The 19,858-nt window shown below is 54.3% G+C and overlaps 1 protein-coding gene across 1 annotated transcript; it reads right to left on the bottom strand.

Annotated features, from left to right (window-relative positions):
• Window positions 1–124: 124 nt before the first annotated feature.
• Window positions 125–11,617, bottom strand: CSDC2 (cold shock domain containing C2). The gene is made up of 4 exons (XM_079141208.1): window positions 11,332–11,617; window positions 3,304–3,602; window positions 2,374–2,496; window positions 125–1,829 (listed from the first exon to the last, which is right to left on the bottom strand). Exons 2-4 carry the CDS (start codon window positions 3,477–3,479, stop codon window positions 1,667–1,669), a joined length of 462 nt encoding a protein of 153 aa, XP_078997334.1. The 5' UTR covers window positions 3,480–3,602; window positions 11,332–11,617; the 3' UTR covers window positions 125–1,666.
• Between the last annotated feature and the right edge of the window lie 8,241 nt (window positions 11,618–19,858).

The following is a 19,858-nucleotide window of genomic DNA, read 5'->3' as shown; positions in this document are numbered from 1 at the left end:
GCAGAAACAGGACTAGGACTTGCCCGGGTCACCCAGGAAGTGTGATCTGTTAAAGCCCCAAAATGGCTAGTTTGGCGCGTCCTCCCCAGGGTACCTGCAGGACAAAGGCAGCTCTGGGCCAGGGTAGGTCACAGTCAAGAGTTTATTGCCAGTGTTAGGAAGGAGGGGGAGTCCGTGGCTGGGGTCTTGGGAGGATTCTGACTGGGCTCTTCAGGGCCCAAGAATAGGGAGGAGAGCTGCTGCCAACTGCCCCCAGGCAGCTCCCCGGGCACCTAGAAAGGGGGTCAGCTTACAGGAGGGAAGCCTGGCGGGCAAGGAGTTCTCCTGTGCCAACAAGTCCTCCACCAAGAGGGCCAGGGAGTCCTTGTTACCTCAGGACGGGCCTTGCTGAGAAGCTGAGCTCAGAGGGTGTGCAGAGGCCCACCAACGCCTCCTGCAGCTCTGGCTTCCTGCCTCTGTGTGGCAGGGGTGAGAGGCAGGTGTCCCACTGCTCTCTCACCTGGAGTGTAGGCACCTACGAGGCCACTTAGACAGTTACTGACCCCCTCATCCTGGGCGTTCAAGCCCCCAAGTTTATTTGCAGATTGGGTCTCATAAGGGTCGCTGTCCTGACAGGCCCTCCCTTGAGCCTGTGACCCCTTTTATACCCATTTTATATATGGGCTCTCTAGAAGGAAATGTGCAGGGTAGGGCCCCACCTGGCCTCTCAGGCCAGGCTACCCCGGCCACACACACGCATCTTGGTCCCAGAGAGACTCCAGGCATGGACAAGAGGAGGAACACCTTAGCTGGTGGCCTGTCAGGGACCTGTGGGAGCTGTCATCCTACAACAGTGGGAAGAGGATCTGGCATGGGTTGCAAGGCTGGTGGTCTCCCAGGCTGAGGGCCATCTTTCAGGTGCCTGGGCCAGGCTTGGCCTGAGGGAACTTGAGGTTCCGTCACCATGTCCTCAGCAGCTATCATGGCTGAGCCCAGGGCAAAGCATCCACCAGAGTTACAGGGTAGAGGGGATGGCTCCATCCAAGCTGGGGAGCCTGTCCCTGCTCCTTGCCCTGGGGAAGGAACATGGCCTCTGTGGGCTCAGAGTCACTGCGGTGCTGAGGAGGAACTGGCCAGTGAAACGAGAACCCCTTGTGAGAAGGCTCCTCTTTCCCTGCTGGGAACTGGAGGCCTCCCAAAGCACTCACCTGCCTGGCTTCTGAGAGAAAGGGTCCAGGCCATGGCAGAGACCCCAGCCCAGGGCAGGAGGCAGGAGCACAAGCAGGGTCTGGCCCCGGACGGGCTGGGGCCCAGCAGGGCTGCGGGCAGCAGTGAGGGGAGCAAGCTCATAAGAGAGGGGTCCCCCAAGTCCCTGTGAGCCTGATGTGGGTTCGCAGAAGCTCAGTCAACGTGTGGACAGCGGACAGGAGGGCGAGAGGGTCCTGTGTGTGTTGCAGGGAGGAGGGAGAAGGGACAGGCCAAGGCAGAGCTGGCGGCCTCCCCTCCCCAGCTCCTGGCCGGCTCGCACAACAGTCACGGGTCACGGGTAGGTGGAGGCACACACTCACGGCCACGAGCACAGACAGACAGACGGACGTGCACACTGAGGCCGCCCAGGGACTGGTCAGCAGTGCTGAGGGAGCGTGGGGCCCACTGCTGCCAGCCCTTGGGTGTGGCTGCCCCCAGCCTAGGAGCCCACAACCTGGCCAGACCACGTCTCGTGGGGGGTGTGGGGTGCCAGCTGGGTGAGCACCACCTCCACAGCCTGGAACTTCTGGTTCTTGGGTGGGATGGGGCACATCTTGTAGGTCACCTCGTCACCTTCCACGGGCACATACTCTCCCTCGATGCTGGTAGATAGGAGAGGGGCGTCAGCCCAAGAGCAGGCCCCTCTCCAGGTGCTACTGTGGCTTGGCTGCAGGGCAGCCTGGCCCCAGCCCAGCTAGGCCGGGGAGCCTCTGCTCTCTTAATGTGAAACGGGAGTCAGACATAGTGCCTCCCTCTCTGTTTGGGGATTGAGGGTGAAAGATCACAGGGGTCTCCGAGGCCCTCAGGAGTTCAGGGACACCCCCCTCCATCATCCCCGGCATTAGGGGCAAGTGGGGATAGGCCTAGACCTGCCTCTCTCCATCCTTACCTACCCCCTGGAGGCCCCTTCCAGGCTGAGGCCCGGGAGCTGGTCCAGCCCCTCAGGTTCCCATGAGGCTGGAACAGGATTCCAGGGCTCTTGGGGCTCTGGGGTCTGCATGCCCCCTCCCACCGGGCCCAGCTGCCTCCTTCCACATGCCCCCAGCTCCACCCAAGAGGGAAGAAAGGGATACAGACCTCAGGCAACCAGGGCAGAGGCTGAAGAGGCCTCCTTGAGCCAGGAGCAAGGTGGGGAAGGGAACTCACTCAGATACGTGCACGAAGATGTCCTCGGACCCGTTCTCAGGGGTGATGAAGCCATGGCCCTGCGAGCGTGAGAACTGCTTACAGACGCCCTTGAACACGGGGCCGGCCGAGGCCCGGGCTGTCCTGGGGACAAGGTAGGGGATTGGAACTGTGGCCCGGGAGCCCCACCCTAAGCCCCCTCCCCGGGCCCTGCCTGTGAAGTCTGTCCACACCGCCCCCCTCCTTGTTTGGCCTCAGTTCCTGTGTAGGACTCTGGAGTGAAGACCGTCCAGCCTGGGCTCCAGGGCCTCCCTACGGGGAGCGCTCATGCTCTCCTGAGCAGCTGTCACCCCCCTGTCCCTCACTCATTTCCACTTGCCATTGATTAAGCATCTGCTCTGTGCCCAGCCTTGGGTCAGACACAGGACAATCAACATTGCCACCAAAACCAAAGAGAAAACACCCTCTAGCCAAGCCAAGTCTATCTCCCTGTGGGTTCTACACACCCTCCCACCCCGTGGCCTCGTCCATGACCTACTCCACCATGTCCAGCCTGCCCACTCCTCCCCAGGGGTGAAGCCCATGCTGTTCCACCTTCCTGGAATACCCCTCCCTTCTTCACCAGACACAGCTCCCAACCCAGCAGGCATGCCCTCATCCCAGGACCCGGGCTGTCCTCACCCACCCCTGCCAGGTGGCAATGGGATGGACATATTCCCACCAGACGTGAGCAGCTGGGAATGGGGCTCTAGTCTTACTCATCTCTGGGTCCCTTGTCAGGAGCCCAGTACATTTTTGTGGAATGAAGTAATAAACTCAGAAGTTACTGGAAGCTCCACATGCAGCTTCTCTGTCCTTGGGTGAGGACAGCGGGTGATGGAGGGTGGGGATGGACGGGCTCAGCCCCATCCTGGGGAAAGACCAGAGACTGGGCCAGGAGCTGGTACTCACGCCGAGTATGTCCTGGTCCGTTTGGTTGGCAGTGGGCTGGGCAGGTCCCGAGGAGGGACTCCGCCCCGCTCCCAGACCCTGCTGCCCTCCCTGTGGAAGGGGAAAGTGGGCCAGACAGGGGACTTGGGGGAGTGAAGCGGGGGCACCACAGGAGGTGACGTGGGCTCCGATGTCATGGTGGGGCCAGCAGGAGAGCCTGGTGGGCTCTGCAGCTCAGGGGCCGGTGAAGGGCTTGGGCGTCCTTGCAGGCAGGGCCCGGCCTGGCCCTGCTCGGTGGCCTTGCCAGCCACAGGCTCCGTCTGCAAGGGAGAGAGGGAGGCACAGGTGAGCACCACTGGGTCCAGCTCTGGACACAGGGCGTGAGAAGGGAGGGCAGTTCCTGCCTGCTGCTGATGCAGCACGGCTTCTGTCCTCACCGGAGGACACAGCGGTCACGTCGGTCATGTCGGGGCTGGGGTGCAGCTCAGGGGTGAAGCACAGGTTCAGCATGTGCAAGGCCTGGGTTCCACCCCCAGCACCAAAACAAAACAAAAGTGGCCATATAAGCCCCAAGTCCAATTCTTAACTCCAGGGGCCGGGGAGGTGGAGTGTAGGCTGGCCAAGATTTGAGTTGTTTCATATTCATAGCTCTGGGTTCAAATCTCAACTTGGTCACCTACAACTTGGTGAGCTTAAGCCGCCCTGGGGGATCCCACATGGTGGGCAGGAGTGCACTTAAGCCTCCCTGGGGGATCCCACATGGTGGGCAGGAGTGCAGGCTCCAGACCTGGCAGCATGGTTAGAATCCTGGCCCCTCCACCCACCTGCTCCGGGGCCTTGATCAGCACTCTGGACCTCTGACACCATGTGCTCTATAATTTGGGCATGGGTTGTTTCTTACTTCATAGAAAGGTTACTCTGAGGATGAAATACATGCTTAGAACAGGACCTAGCATGGGAAGCCCTGGGTTTGATCCCCAGCACTGCAGAGAGAGAAAGAGAGAGAGAGAGAGAGAGAGAGAGGAGGACAGGACCAGTGCACCATGAGCTCTTGGGAATGTGGGCTATTTTTCCTTAGCCCAGTTTCTGCCTCTCCAAATGAGCTGAAGTGCTGGGGGTGTAGCTTAGTGGGAGAGTGCTTGCCTAGCGTGTGTGATGCCCTCAGCTCCATCTCTAGTACCATAAAAAAGAGGAAGAAAAAAACGAAAGAGGTCGGTAATGTCATGGGAGGATGCTGAGGGTCAAATGATCATGCGCCAGTATCCTCAGATAGGAACCCAACACACTGATATTATAAATGCTAATTAACCAAAATCCCCAGTCAACAGACCAGTGCCCAGGCAACCTTGAGAAAACCCCCCATGTGTTCCTCTACTGAGGAGAAGGGTCAGGAAGTCTTGGAACCCAGCTAAACCTGCTGTGGAACCTGGGAGGGAAAAGAGCTGGCCCAGGGGAGCTGGGAGGGACCCTGGGTCCAGGAGAGCCCTTGCACTGCCACCCCTTAGCTATTGACTGTGGATAGCGCTTCCATGGGCCTCGGTTTGCTCATCTGTTTGACGGGGCTGACAAGCCCTGCCTCACTCCCTCTGAGGCTGTGGTGGGTCTTGGTCATGACTTCTCAGGAATAGAGAGTCCAGGGGCAGGAAGACACCACCTCACAGGGCTCCAGGGCCCGGGAGTTACTGGTCCACCCCTGTCACTGCAGCAAGTCTCCTGGCTTCTGCTCAAAATCACATAGCAAGTGAGAATTTTCTGGGCCAAGATGATGAGCTGGCTCTGCCATCCCTGGGGGTGGAGGCGGGGAAGCACCCATCCAGCCAGGGAGCTGCAGAGGCGCTGTGGGGCTCTCAGCTCGGGACTCACTCTGGGAGTCAGTGGGGCTGGGCTTGGAATTTTTATCCCCATTTTATTTTTCAAATTGATAGACTGGCTGCTGCTGGGAATGCATGCTAAGCATGGGCTCCACCACTGAGAAATGGTCCCGGCTCCTTCTTTTTTTGTTGTTTTTTTTGAGAGAAGGTCTTGCTATGTGCCCAGGCTGGCCTGGAATTCCCAGGCTCAAGGATCCTCCTGCCTGGATAAAATACACTTCGTCCCCCCTTTCTGCAGTGCTGGGGATCAAACCCAACACCTCACACAGGCTAGGCAAGCGCTGTACCACTGAGTCACATCCCCAGCCACGGGCCCCTTAGAGAAAAGAAAACCGCTGGGGATGAGGCCTGGTGGTAGGGCGCCTGCCTGGCATGCATGAGGCTCTGAGTTCCATACCCAGCACGGCAGAAAGAAAAAGAAAGAAAGTAAAGTGTCAAAGAGAGAGAGAAGCAACCACAGAAAAACTTTCAGTCAACGGAGCTGGGGCTGTAGCTCAGTGGTGGAGCGCTTGCCTAGCACATATGAGGCACCGGGGTTTGATCCTGAGCACAACATAAAAATAAATAAATAAAATTTAAAAATCATGTCCTCCTATTACTAAAAAAAAACTTTCAGTCCAAGGTTCACAGCAACTCTATTCAAAAAGTCCAAAAGCGGAAACAACCCAAATGTCCACCAACAAATGAACAAACTGAGGTACAGCCCTGTAGTAGGACCCGTGAGAACCCATGAAGTCTCAACTCACACCCACACGGGGGTGAACCCTGAAAACGTGCCACAAGAAGCTGTCACAAAGCCCACAGGTGGCATGACTCCATTCATGTGCAATGACCAGAAGAGGGGCCGTGGGGGGCAGGCGTGGTGACCACCGATGGGTAGATTCCTACTTGCTTGCTTGCTTGCTTGCTTGTTTTGTGGTGCTGCAGATGGAGCCCAGGGCTTCGGGAGCGCCAGGCAAGCGCTCGACCTCTGATCTGCAGCTCCAGCCCATGGGTAGTTCTTTTTGGGGCAACGGAAGTGTGTCCTCTGGAAATTCATTGTGATGATGCTTGAACAACTCTGTGAATATACCAAAATCGACTGCATAGCACACTTTTCTGTTTTGCTTTTGTAGTGCTGGGGTCTAGCCCAGGGCCTCATGCATGCCCGCAAGCACTCTACCCCTGAGTCACACCACAGCCCTGGAACCTCACTCTTTAAGCAGGTGGATTGTAAAGCCTATAAATAATGTCACAACAAAGCTGTTACCAAAAAGAGAAGATGGGCAGCAAAATTCCCCAAAATGACCCATCTGGGGAAGCACTAGATGCCAGGCCCTCCTTGGATAGCTCCTACCCCAGCTGGGCAAAGGATGGTAGGTGGTGGGGACAGAAGCCTCCCTCTGTCTGGAAAGCAGGGCGTCCTGGTCTCCCCACTGCTTGGCAGTGACAGCCAGTGCTGGGAGGTCCTGGGGGGAGGGGAGGGGGCAGTCCACAGTGGTTACCAGGGAGATGCAGACACTGAGCCGGGGTGTGCTGGGGCCAACCAGGTGACCACGGCTTCCAGACCCCACGCTAAGCAGGCAGTGGGAAGGGTCAGGGCGAGGACAGCCTCCCTGCCTCCTCTCCCAGGATGGGGCCTAGAAGCAGCTGAGAGAGCAGCAGCAGGGGGCGTAAGAGCAACAGAAGCCACAGGCCTTACAGGGTTCTCCCCAAAGAAGGCAGGAGGCACCTCAGGGCAGAGCCTCTGGGCAGCGTCCTCCTTGCCAGCCAGGGCTGTCCACCCTGCCGCCTCCCACCCCGCCTCCTCTCTCTGTCTTCAGGATGGAGGGGATGGAGGCAGGGCACTGGGAAGGTGCTGCAGGGGCTCGCTCCTCCCAGGAGGGGCTGTTTCAGGATTGGAGGTGTGTTGGGGAGTGGGGGCAGCGGCCCTCCACTCACCCTCTGGCTCCCTTGGGACTTGCCCTGCCGGGTTCCTGCCCCTTACACATCCAGTTCCTTTCTCTCTTTTTGGTGGTGCTGGGGATTGAACCCAGGGCCTGTGCATGCCAGACAAGCGCCCTACCAGCTGAGCTACCACCCCAGCCTGTTTCTCTTTTTGTTGGATTCCTCCGCCGGCGCTCTGACGTTGCTGCCACTCTGACCCCGTTTTGCAGACAAGGAAACCGAGGCTCAGAGAGGTTCAGTCACTCAATCAGGGCCACCATGTCTGAGCGAGGATTTAGGTCAGGACAAGCCGACCCTGGGGCCTTGCAGTGGGGAGTCGGGAGTCCTGTGCGAGGCCCTGGGGTGCTGCTGACCTGCTGGGTGACACTGGAGGAGCTGCAGGACACCAGCAGCCTGGGAGGGGAGGGTGGAGGGAAGGGGATGCAGAGCAAGCCTCCAGTCCAGACCCTTTCTCCGGAGTGTCGCTGCCAAAAAGGGCAAGTGAAAATGAGGAGGCGCTTGTTGCCCGAACCCTCTCACCCCCTCACCCCCTCACCACACAGGTCTTTACAGAGACTAATTTCCAGTTTTTAAAGCCTTCCACTTGCCCCAAAAGGCTAAAATTACAATTGTTTCCATTTTACAGATGAAGCTGAGGCTCAGAGAGGTTAAGTGATTCACCCAAGGTCACATAGTAAGCAGGTCAGTGACGGAGCCCAGATTTGTCAGACAGTTAGCCAGTGCTCTGCCTATGAAGCCCAATTCTGCTCCTGGTTCAGCTGAGTTGAGGCTGGAACTTTCCCAAAAAGAACTTTCCCTGAGAAACTAAAGGCAAAAATAAACTCCCTAAGAGCAGAGAGACAGAGATTTGCTTCAACTCCAGTAAAGGCCAGCCCCTGAGGGATCTGGGGCCTGTCCGGGGGGCTTCAGGGTCTGGAATAATGCCCTTCAGAACCAGCAGCTGGCAGCAGGAGGGCAGCCCGCTGGGCCGCTGGGTTCGAATCCCAGCTCTGCAGCGCTTGCTCAGGGACCTCCCTTCCTGGGTCTCAGTGTCCTCATCTGTCAAGTGAGCTGATCACAGCACCCTGCTCGGGGAGGGGCCCAGGGGCAGTGTCCCCCCAAGAGGGTATCTCCCTGGCCACAGGCTTTGGTTCTGACCCTCCAGCCACGTTCATCTTCACTGCCCACATGAAACCCAAACTCCAAGGGACTCTGATCTGCCAATGAGGGTTCAGGGATGCAAAAGCAGTGTCGGGACTACTTGGAGATAGCCCAAGGTGTGATGCAGGGTCACAGAGACATGGCGCTCTGAATGGCGACTCAGCCCTGGGAACAGGTGACCATAGCCAACTGGGGCTCTGCTCCAGTTCTCAGCTCCCTCCAAAAGAATGGAGTAGAAATGGTTGCTTTGGTTGTTTCCCAACTGTAAAGATCCTTCCACTCCAGGGCAAATCTGGGAGAGCAAACCCAGTGCTGTGTGACCTGGGACTAGCACGTGTCTCTTTCTGGGCTTCACCTTTATCTCCATCTATATGAATCATGGCTGTTCCAGATGGCTGAAGGTCGTTCAACTCTCCTCTGATGTTGTCAAAAATATACATAAGGGGCAGACCCCACGTTGACATTTCCTAACCAGTGTCCTGGTTTTTTCACACACACGTAACTGAAATAAAACGAAGTACCAGGTACAGGACAAACACGAAGACAGCTCTGCCCTTGGAGGGCCCCAGTTCAGTGTGGGAAACAGACATGATTCAAGTTCAGTGTGGGAAGCCCTGACTCAGTGAGAATCCCTGCTACCACCTATTGGTTATCAACCACCTGCCAAACCCTTCATCCCGTTTCCTCACCTAGTCCTCAGGAGAACCGGTGCGCAGATCGCTGTCAGCACACCCAGGCTCAGGGGAGGGAGGGGGGCTCCAAGGAGGCAGGGGTGCTCAGAGGGTGCCTTCGGTACCCCAGAGGTGTCTGGGGCAAAGTGCAGAAAGGTCCTGGGTGGGATGGGCAGGGGGACCAGCTGCCCCTGGAGAAGGAGGAGCAGGGGTGTGGAAGAGCTAGGGAGACAGGACTTGGGGTTCTATTTCTGGCATTGCGCTGACTCAGACCTTGACCTTGGGTGAGTCACCCGCCAACTCTGCCACGATTAAAAACAACTCCCCCAATAAAAACATCCCCACCCCAAGCCCCCATCATGGGGAGCAGATGGGGAGGAATGGATACAGTTGCTTAAAAATAGAAAGGACAGGGAGAGCGAGGATGGCAGTGGAAGAGTCTGCTGAACGCTGGGGGCTTCGTCGCCCTGTAGGGTGACAACACAACCTTGGGACCACTACACTGAAGCTGAAGCTTGCCTGGCTGCTCCCCTCCCCCAGCCTCCCAGACACTCCTTAAAATACCAGTGTCAAAGCTGCTCCTACAGCTGGAGGTGACCTAATTAAACCTGGTTCTTCCCCCCCAGCGTGTGTGCGGTGTGTGTGTGCCTACATGCATGCCTGGTGTGCACAGGGGCTGCCCCAGCCAACATTAGTGTTGAACGACCTGAGTGCCTCCTTGCCCTGCCCCTGTCCTCGCCCAGGCTGTCCTTGGGCGGCTGCGTCGAAGGCCTTTGGCTTCTTTGGCAGGACTAGCGTTGGGGAACCTTTAGGACCACACCAGGAGAGCCATCCCAGCTCCACCTCCACGGGGCCGCGTGATCCTGGGCAAGTCACTTTCCCCTTCTGAGTCCCCTTGGAGGGGAACAGACTGATCAAAGTCACACTGAATGCAAATCAGTGTGAGCCCAGAGCCTGGAGCTTTCCAGTGTGCTGTGTCCCCCACGCCCTGGGACTATCAGTTATTTCCCTGGCTTTGAGACAGAGGAAGAGCCCCCATGTTGCTGAGCAGCATGCACAAACATCTGATCTGTCCCAAGCACTCTTCCCACAAGGCTCTGGGTCCTAGCCACCGAGGTTGCGACCCATGGACGTGACCAGCTCAGTCAAGCTCAGAGCGCCCTCTGCTGGGTGCCGCCCTGGGGGGTGTCCTGGACTGACCGATGTCCCCTCTCCACCAGTCATCTCTGTGGTTCCTCCAGGGCCCCCAGAGGCCCCCTGACCAGCAGGCATCCATGAACATTGTCCAGCCATCTCTCTCCAGGCCTGGGATAAATGTCTGTGGCCAAAACTGTCCTGTGGCCCTCCCAGGCCCATGAGCTGCTAGTTCCTGTTTGCACATCATGCCTTTTATTTATTTATTTTTTTGGAGGTAGGGGCAGACAAGTCAGAATTGGCAGATATGAAAAACAGATGTTTTGGGAAAGGACTTCACGGAGATGGGGGCGGGGAGGCTGCAAAGAGGAAACATTCAGAATTTGGAGACCCAGGGCGTCTGGGATGCAGTCAGGTTTGGGAAACAGGCTCCCCCTCCTCCCAGGGAGAGGCCCCTCCTGGAGGGCATAGGCAGAGCTGTGCCAGGCTCTCAGAGGTCGCCCACCCCCGCCAGGCACACTTCCTCCTCCCCTCCCCCAGTGCCGCCATCCCCCCTCTGTTTATTATTGTTCTCTCTGGTCTCCCTCCCTCTCCCTGGGAAGAGCCTGCAGGCTGGCAGCCTGGCAGGACCTGCTGCCTCCTCGTGGGTGCCAGCCAGCATCGCCCCTTATCTCCACCCTGTCTCCTCATGTCAGGGCCAGGCCCCTCCGGGGTCTGATGCCAGTCAAGGCCACCCTGACTCCCTGCATCCCAAAGCAGCAGTGGCCCTGCAGGCCCTGGCTTATCACCCTGCGCTGGGGGAGTAGGGCTGTGCCCAGCGAGTGGGGAAGCCAGAGGGAGCCCGGCCGGCTCCGGAGAGGCAGGGACTCCCGGAGGGGTGGCTCCAAGGTGAAAATGACAAGAAGCCACCTCTCCAAGCCAATGAACACCACTATCCCCATCCACAGGGGAATGGGGTCCGACACAATCGCTGCTCCAGGTCCACTGTCTGCCTGCCCCCGACGGTCCCTCCCAGTCCTCGCCCAGATTCCAGGGGCAGAGACCAGGATGCTCGCTGCAGCCTTCGCCTTTGGTTTCTCCAGCCTCCCCGGTTCCCAGGCAGGAGGCCGCCCCTGCTTCCCAGCCGGACAGACACCCGGGCCGGGCCGCTCAGCCTCGGCTTCCCTCGGGGGTCAAGGGGACAGGCCGGGGAGGAGGGACGCTGGCTCCCGCGTCCCCAGCAGCCTCCTGCAGGCTGAGCGGCCGCCGCGGCCCCGCTGCCCGCCTGGTGCCCCGCGCAGGTGCCCGCCGCCCGGCCCTTCCCTTACCTCTCCGGGCAGCTGGGTCCAGGCGCGGCTCGGCAGCTGGCGCGCCGGCGGCGGGAGTCGCTGTGCGGCGGCCCCTCACTCACTCGCACGCCGTCCCGCTGACGTCAGGACGGGCGGGGGCGCCGGCAGTGTGTACTCCGGCTTAAAGGGACACCGGGCCCTGCCGCCGCCTCCCGAGCCGGCACGTCGGGGAGTGACTGCGCCGCGTCCCGCCTCAAGCTTCTTGTTTGGGAAAGTGGCGTTTATGGCTGGGCCACCGTGTCATTTGCCCTGCCCCGTCAGGGTAGCCGCGGAGGAATGCAGGGGAGGAAGAGCTGGGGACCGCGCTGCGACGCACTCCTGGCAATTAGAGGGCGACGGGGGTGGGGGGTGTGGTGTGCGCGGCGGCGGGCAGGAGGCTGTCTGGGACAAGGGAGGCCCAGCCAGGGGAGGCCTTCCGGGGACTCCCAGACGTTCCTCTCTGGGATGCTCCTCCCTCCATTAGCACCCGCATGGTGCTCAGCCCTGTCCCCTTGCTGACTCCGAGACGCCCTGCGCTGGAGCAGAGGCGGGCAAGTCCGTGAGTGCAGTTTTTTGGCACACAGCAGCCCTGGAGATGGTCTGTGGGACTGGACTGTGAGGACCCCGAAAGAGTCAAGAGCTCGACACACACACACACACACACACACTCACACTCACACTCACACCCTGCCAGGCCCTAAGCAGAGGGGACTGACCCAGTCCAGGCACAGGGCCCTGAGGACAGCTGCCTGCCCTTAAAGGAAGCCTGGGATTCCACACCAGACCAGCGCTGGTTTTGAATTTCAGCCAACACCGTGTGTCCCTGGCCAACCCCTTATCATTCTGAGTCTCCCCTGAGGATTGTTGGGGCCCAAATACAACAGCATCTGTGAGCCCAGGGCCTCCACAATGGGGCCTCTGTCTCCCTCCATCCTTTCCCCTCAGCCTTGGCTTGGAAGGAAGTCTCTCCCTGGGGTTGACTTAATACCACTGGACAGATGACATTTTCTTTTTTCTAGGATTTGAACCCTGGGGTGTGAGGGTGGCTCAACCACTGAGCTACATCCCCAACCTTTTATCCCCCCATTTTGTATTTTGAGACAGGGTCTGCAGAAGTTAATTAAGAAGGAAGTCACTTGTGGTGGCACACCTGTAATCCAGCCACTCGGGAGGCTGAGACAGGAGAATTATAAATTTGAGGCCAGCCTGGCCAATTTAGTAAGGACTTGTCTTAAAATCAAATAAAAAGAGCTGAGGGTGTGACTCAGTGGTAAAGCTCCCCTGGGTTCAATCCCCAGCACTGCAAAAATAAGTAAATTAATAATAAATAAAGAGATGGGAGTGGAAAGGGAAACAACCATGAAAATTAAAAACAACTAATAAAATAGCTACACGAGATGCACCGAAGTCCTCCTACGTCCAGGAAATGTGCTTTGCCCTCACCACCGCCCACCCAATAATTTTACTTATTTATTTATTTTTTGGTACTGAAGATTGAACCCAGGGGTGCTTCACCACTGAGATACACTCCCAGCTCTTTATTTTTGAGACAGGGTCTTGATAAATTGCTGAGGGTCTCACCAAGTTGCCCAAGCTAATTTCAAACTTGCGATCCTCCTGCCTCAGCCTCCTGAGGACCTGGGATTATAGCTGCCTGTCACCAGGCCTGACTCCAATACTTTATTTTATGGGCAAAGAAAGGGGTCAGTGAGGAGGAAGGTCTTGCCTGTGCCATTCAACTGGTTAAAGGGGTTATTTGGACCCGAGGGCATAGAGCACCAACCATACCTCCCAGAACAATGAGATTCAGTTCCTGATGGGACAAGAAGTGCTGGCATAAGTGGTGCCCTGACCCCTGCTCTGATCTAAGGGCTCCATGAGGAAGCTCCCTCCGCCCTTCAGGCTCTGCTTCCTTCTTCTCTAGTTCTCCAAGTGCCCTCGCAGGCACCCCCTCACCAGCTTCTGCCAGAGGCTTTCCTGGATGGAGAAACAGGCTTGGAGTGATCTTGGGGGGTCACAGGGCTCATAAGTGACAGGGTGATGGGACAGGAGCCTGAGTCCTGACCTCTGGACCCGTGTCCTTCAAACACACCAGTCTGCCCTTGTGAAGAAGGGCTGGAGCCACAGTGGACACCTGTCCCATCTGCGGAAACTACTTCCCTATTGTCACCTTGGAAATCATTCCCCACGCAGTCTGCAGGACCCCATCCACCACACCTGAGCCATCGGAACCAGTGTCAGTACCTGGCTGGGAATGTCGGTGCCAAGGCATGCTCTCCTCCTGGTCACCTTGGCCTCTTGATGGTTGAGCCATGGGCCAGCAGCCAGGAGTGCCAAGGAGGATTTCTCTAAGCTCCGGGTGACAAGAAGGAGCCAGCTTTGCCAGAATCTAGAAGACAAAGCGCAGCAGGGAGAGGCCCTCGGGCGGTGTGCACACTGGCACTGCAGAGGACTAGAGGAGGCAGGTGTGGCAGAACAGGTGAGGGAAGAGAGAGGAAGGACAGAGGCCCAGAGGCTAGGAGGCCTTGAAGGCCTGACCCGCTGCAGGTGAGGCCAAGGCCAGAGCTGAGGACCTGACCCCCTCCCTTGGTCTCCAGTTTCTTTCGCGCAGGCCCCTCCCAGCTGCCAGTATGGGTGCCTGAGCCGCCAGGCAGCCGGGAGCAGTGAATGGAGGAGGCTGGGCCTCAGTGTGAAGTGCTGGGATGATTATCCCCCACGCAAGAGAGGGCACAGCTGTTCATTCAGGAAATGAGCAGCCGCACCACCCACCCACCCACCAGTCGCTGAGTAACAAAGAAATCGTCTGCTTGAAACCAGGGGCTCCGCGTGGAGGCTATTTTTGTGAAAAGCTGAGAATTAAAAAACTCATCTCCTCAAAAGCCTCCCTTGCCGTAGAGACGCTGAAGAGGTGGTTAGAGCCGAACAGCCCCTGAATCCTGTCGACTCCCTGGGAGTTGAAATTCCCACTCCTGTTATCCACCGTCAGTCCACCAACCGGTCAGGCCTGGACCGACAGAGCCTTGAGGCCATATAACTCTTTACGGTACACAGACCCCTAAAATGTTGGTGCCACTTGACAGATGATGAGGGAGATCAGACACAGAGAGGTTAAGGAACTTGCTCAGCATCACACAGCTCGAATGGGGCTGGGATTAAAATGCAGAGGTTCTAGTTTCATTATACTCTTTCAGCTATGCTGCAGAGCCTCGGAAGTGTCCTTTCATCCCCTGGACACTTGTCTTCTTGACCCTGGAACTTGTCTCCAGCCTGTACTAACATTTCTGCCCAGCAGATGAGGGTGGCCCTTCCTGCCTCCTCCACCAGACCACCACTACCAGACCTCAGTTCTTCCAGAGATCTCTTCCTGTAGTTCTGACCGCATCACTTGTTCATCTACTCACACATTTAGCAAATTTTTGTTGACTACCTGCTTTGTGTGGATGGTCTCTGGGAATCCATCAGCGGACCACGAAGTTGCACTCCTTGAGTTCACAAAGGTCATGTCTTGTCTAGAGAGAGAGAAAGATATACAAACGGATGTATAATCACAAAGGATAAAAACCAATAGGGAGAGATGACAGAGGCGAATGGAGCTGAGTCCACCTGGTGAGACGTGGCCTCTGGGGCCTCTCTAAGGGGTCCCTTAAGCTGAGCCCAAAAGATGATAAGAAGCAGCCTTGTTAAAACTCAGGAAAGCGTGTCTCCTGAAGAGGGTGTGCGGCCAGGGCCAGGGGCAGGAAGGCATCTGCTGTTCCAGCAGTATGAGGCTGCCGATGAGGCTAGAGCCCAGAGTAGGGGCCACCGTCTGGGGACCCTGGGGGCTTGGCCAAGGGCTACTCCTCATCTGGACTGAGAGAGGTGCGCCTGTTCCTGCTTCCAAACAGCACGCCTGGCAACCTGACAGGGCCCTTCTAAATTACTGGGGTGCCCTTGTCCAGGGTACTGATCAGTGTGAGCAGGAGGGTGCCGGAGTCTGGCCCACGGGAGACCCTCCTTTGGCAGCTGGTGCTAGGATTCCTTTGGGGTCACGCAGGAGCTCTCTGGGATGCAGCAGGGGACCGTGGCCTATAGCTGGCCTCCCGGCACCCTGCCCTGAGGTCCAGGGCTGACAGCCAATCTGACCCCAGGGCCAGGCTGGCTGTGAGCCAGACCGAGAGCAAGTGTGTCTGTCCCCCTGCACCCTGTGTGGCGCCTCCTGCCTGGCTTTCTGGGCCAGGCCATCCAGGATGTTCAGGCCAGGGCAGCCGTCCCCTTGCTCACATTCCCCATGTAACGGTCCTCAGGAGTGGTGTCCGGGGGATTCGTATATTTCCGTTCCCCTCTGTCCCCTCACTGCGGCCCATGGCCTAGGACAGGGGCCTCACACCCAGCAGCCCCCCAACACTTGGGGACTTTGCATTTTACTTCCAGCTCAGGCCAGAGCAGAGAACAACGTCCTGGGAACACTGCTTGGGCCCCTTTAGGATCTCTCCAGGTGGCACTGCAGCTGTGCCTCTGCCTCCCTGGAGGGGTATGAAACTGCCCGAGTGAAGCGGGCATGGTGACACTTGCCTGCAGTACGAGGCTGTGGTGAGAGCAGCCTGGGGAGCACAGTGAGACCCCATATCAAATTAAAATAACAATAATAAGTAAGGCGCCATGGTGCACACCTGTGATCCCAGCAGCTCAGGAGGCTGAGGCAGGAGAATCTCAAGTTCAAGCCAGCTTCAGCAAGAGCGAGGCACCAAGCAACTCAGTGAGATCCTGTCGCCAAATAAAATACAAAATAGGGAAGATGGCGGACTAGAGGGAGGCTGCGTTCCTTGTCGCTCTGTAACTCCGGTTTCTAGCAGAGGATATCTGTTTCTTGATTGCTCACTGTCAGGCGTCTATCATCCGCCATTTGCCTGCCTCTCACCTGTCCATCACCTGCCTTACTCCTATCCATCACTCAACTCAGAAGGTTCACCTCCCAATCATCCGACAGCTGCCAGCAGACTGACCGCAGACTGACAGCGGAGAACCAACTGCCTGCTGTTGCCTGGAAGTTCACTGTCACAGAACCTGCAGGTTTGATTACACGTGGCTGCTGCCATTTTGAGACAACAGCCAGGCTCCGTAGGACCCCTAGCTGGACTGACTGAGCCCCATTTCCAGGATCCCTCAGCCCGACTGATCACTCCCTGCCTCTGGGGCCCTCACATCGACTGACTGCTCCCCACCACCAGGACCCCCAGACCAACCGACTGCACCCTATCACCGGAACCCCAGACCGACTGATTGCACCTGGCTTCCAGGATCCCACAATCACACCAAACACACCAGACCTCCAGGACCTCCAGCTGACCACGTCCACCCCTGAGCAGCAGCTCCCCATTTGCCAACACATTTCGAAGCCAGAGCGGCCATCTTGGATAATCCTGGAAGCCGTAGCTCTGATCTTCAGGTGGGGCAAATCCCATCCTGAGACGCCTGCTGGAGGCTTGAAGCTCATGGTCAGGTACCTCTCATGCATCAGGCTACTGAACACTGGGAGGTTCCATTACTATATGACTGTTATACTGTAGATTTTCTTTTTTCTCCTTATTGAAAAATTTGTTTTTATTTCTTTACTTTTCTTGCTCTATTTTCCTTTTGTTTACCTGTTCCCTCAGAGTCTTTCTCCCTTATTTGCATGCTAACATCCAATTTCTTTTGATTACACTCTCACCCTATTGTCGAGAACTTCTGTATATTCTTTTCTTATCCCATTAACAGCCACATTCTACATCCCTCTGCATCCTCTTGTCCTTCATTTGAAACTGCAGACCTTATTGCAAATCTGTTTGTTTTACTGAAGATAGTATTTGAACGCATTCTGCTTATTATGACAATTTTGTTATTGTCCTCATAGGGGCTGTTTGGTCTAGGATTACATAGTGTCTGAATTGGGCACTGCTACTATTGATCTCCTCTTAAAGAAAGGGTTTTGGAAACCTATAGGGCCACTATAAGCCTATAGGGGGAAATCTGCAATACCCCAGATCTGCACTGCTAGAGGGGAAGATACATGAACAACATGAAAAAACAAGGGAAGAAAATGATCCAAACAAATCTAGATTCTATAGTAATAGAATCCAATGACAGTATATTAGAAGAAATGTCAGAAAAGGACTTCACATTATACATGATTAAGATGATTCGCAAAGCGAAGGATAAGATAAGACAGCAAATGCAGGCAATGAATTATAATACCAATAAGCTGAAAGAGCACCTGCAGGAAGCAAAAGATCATTTCAACAAAGAGATAGAGATTCTCAAAAAAAAAAAAACAAAAAACAAAACAAAACAAAAACAAATGGAAATCCTCGAAATGAAGGAAACAATAAACCAAATAAAAAACTCAATGGAAAGCATCACCAAAAGACTAGACCACTTGGAAGACAGAACCTCAGACAATGAAGACAAAATATTTAATCTTGAAAATAAAGTTACCCAAACAGAGAAGATGGTAAGAAATCATGAACAGAATCTCCAAGAACTATGGGACATCATGAAAAGACCAAATTTAAGAATTATTGGGATTGAGGAAGGCACAGAGATACAAACCAAAGGAATGAACAACCTAGTCAATGAAATAATATCAGAAAATTTCCCAAACCTGAAGAATGAAATGGAAAATCAAATACAAGCGGCTTACAGGACACCAAATGCACAAAATCACAACAGATCCACATTAAGGCACGTGATAATGAAAATGCCTAACATTCAAAATAAAGATAGGATTTTGAAGGCTGCGAGAGAAAAACATCAGATTACATATAGGGGGAGACCAATACGGATAGCAGCCGACTTCTCAACCCAGACTCTAAAAGCTAGAAGGGCCTGGACCAACATATTTCAAGCTCTGAAAGAACATGGTTGCCAACCAAGAATCCCATACCCAGCAAAACTAACCTTCAGATTTGAAGATGAAATAAAATCCTTCCATGATAAACAAAAGTTAAAAGAATTTACAAATAGAAAGCCTGCACTAGAGAATGTTCTCAACAAAATATTCCATGAGGAGGAAATGAAAAACAACAGTGTAGGTCAGCAAAGGGAGGAACTACCTTAGAGAAAAACCACTCAAAGGAGAAACCAAGCCAACTTAAAAACCAAAAATAAGCCAGATGACTGGGAATACAAATCATATCTCAATAATGCCCCAAACAATGGTGCATCCCTGTACATCAAACAAATTCTTCTCAATTTCAGGAATCACATAGACCACAACACAATAATTCTGGATGACTTTAATGTACCACTGTAACCACTAGATAGATCTTCCAAACAAAAACCAACCAAAGAAACCATAGAACTCAATAACATAATCAATAACCTAGACTTAATAGACATATATAGAATATTCCATCCATCAACGAGCAGAATCACTTTCTTCTCAGCAGCACATGGAACCTTCTTGAAAATAGACCATATGTTATGCCACAAAGCAGCCCTTAGGAAATGCAAAAAAATAGATACTGCTTTGTGTTCTATCAGAGCATAATGGACTGAGAATAGAAATCAATGACAAAATTAAAAAAAACAGAAATTACTCCAACACCTGGAGACTAAATAATATGCTATTGAATGAAACATGGATAACAAAAAACATCAGGGAGGAGATTAAAAAATTCTTAGAGGTCAATGAGAATGACGATACAACATATCAAAATCTCTGGGACACTATGAAAGTGGTACTAAGAGGAAAATTCATTGCATGGAGCGCATTCCAGAAAACAATGAAAAGTCAACAACTAAATCTCCTAACATTACAGCTCAAAGCCCTAGAAAAAGAAGAACAGAATAACAGCAAAAGTAGTAGAAGACAGGAAATAATTAAAATCAGAGCTGAAATCAATGAAATTAAAACAAAAAAAAAATTCAAAAAATTGACAAAACAAAAAGTTGGTTCTTTGAGAAAGTAAACAAAATAGATAAACCCTTAGCCACACTAACAAAGAGAAGGAGAGAGAAAACTCAAATTACTAAAATTTGTGATGAAAAAGGAAATATCACGACAGACACCACTGAGACACAGAACATAATGAGAAGCTACTTTGAAAATCTGTATTCCAACAAAATAGAAACTACCGAAGACATTGACAAATTTCTACAGACATATGCTCCTCCCAAACGGAACCAGGAGGACATACACAATTTAAACAGATCAATATCAAGCAATGAAATAGAAGAAGCCATTAAAAATCTACCATCCAAGAAAAGCCCAGGACCAGATGGATTCTCAGCCGAGTTCTACAAGACCTTCAAAGAAGAACTCATTTCAATACTTCTCAAAGTATTCCAGGAAATAGAAAAGGAGGGTACCCTACCAAACTCATTCTATGAAGCTAATATCACCCTCATACCCAAACCAGGAAAAGACACATCAAGGAAAGAAAATTTTAGACCAATATCCTTGATGAATATAGATGGAAAGATCCTTAACAAAATATTGGCAAACCATATCCAAAAACATATTAAGAAAATTGTGCACCACGATCAAGTGGGGTTCATCCCTGGAATG

Source organism: Sciurus vulgaris (assembly GCF_902686455.1).
Source record: "Sciurus vulgaris genome assembly, chromosome: 5".
Taxonomy (NCBI): Eukaryota; Metazoa; Chordata; class Mammalia; order Rodentia; family Sciuridae; genus Sciurus; species Sciurus vulgaris.
This window is presented reverse-complemented; position numbering and strand designations above follow the sequence as displayed.

What these genes read in the sequence shown, in the direction of transcription:
- CSDC2 (XM_079141208.1), bottom strand. Translation starts at nt 3,479, where the DNA reads ATGACATCGGAGCCCACGTCACCTCCTGTGGTGCCCCCGCTTCACTCC. An exon ending in CGGACCAGGACATACTCGGC is followed by an intron (nt 2,497 to 3,303) that starts GTGAGTACCAGC and finishes CCTTGTCCCCAG; the next exon opens with GACAGCCCGGGCCTCGGCCG. An exon ending in ATCTTCGTGCACGTATCTGA is followed by an intron (nt 1,830 to 2,373) that starts GTGAGTTCCCTT and finishes CCTATCTACCAG; the next exon opens with CATCGAGGGAGAGTATGTGC.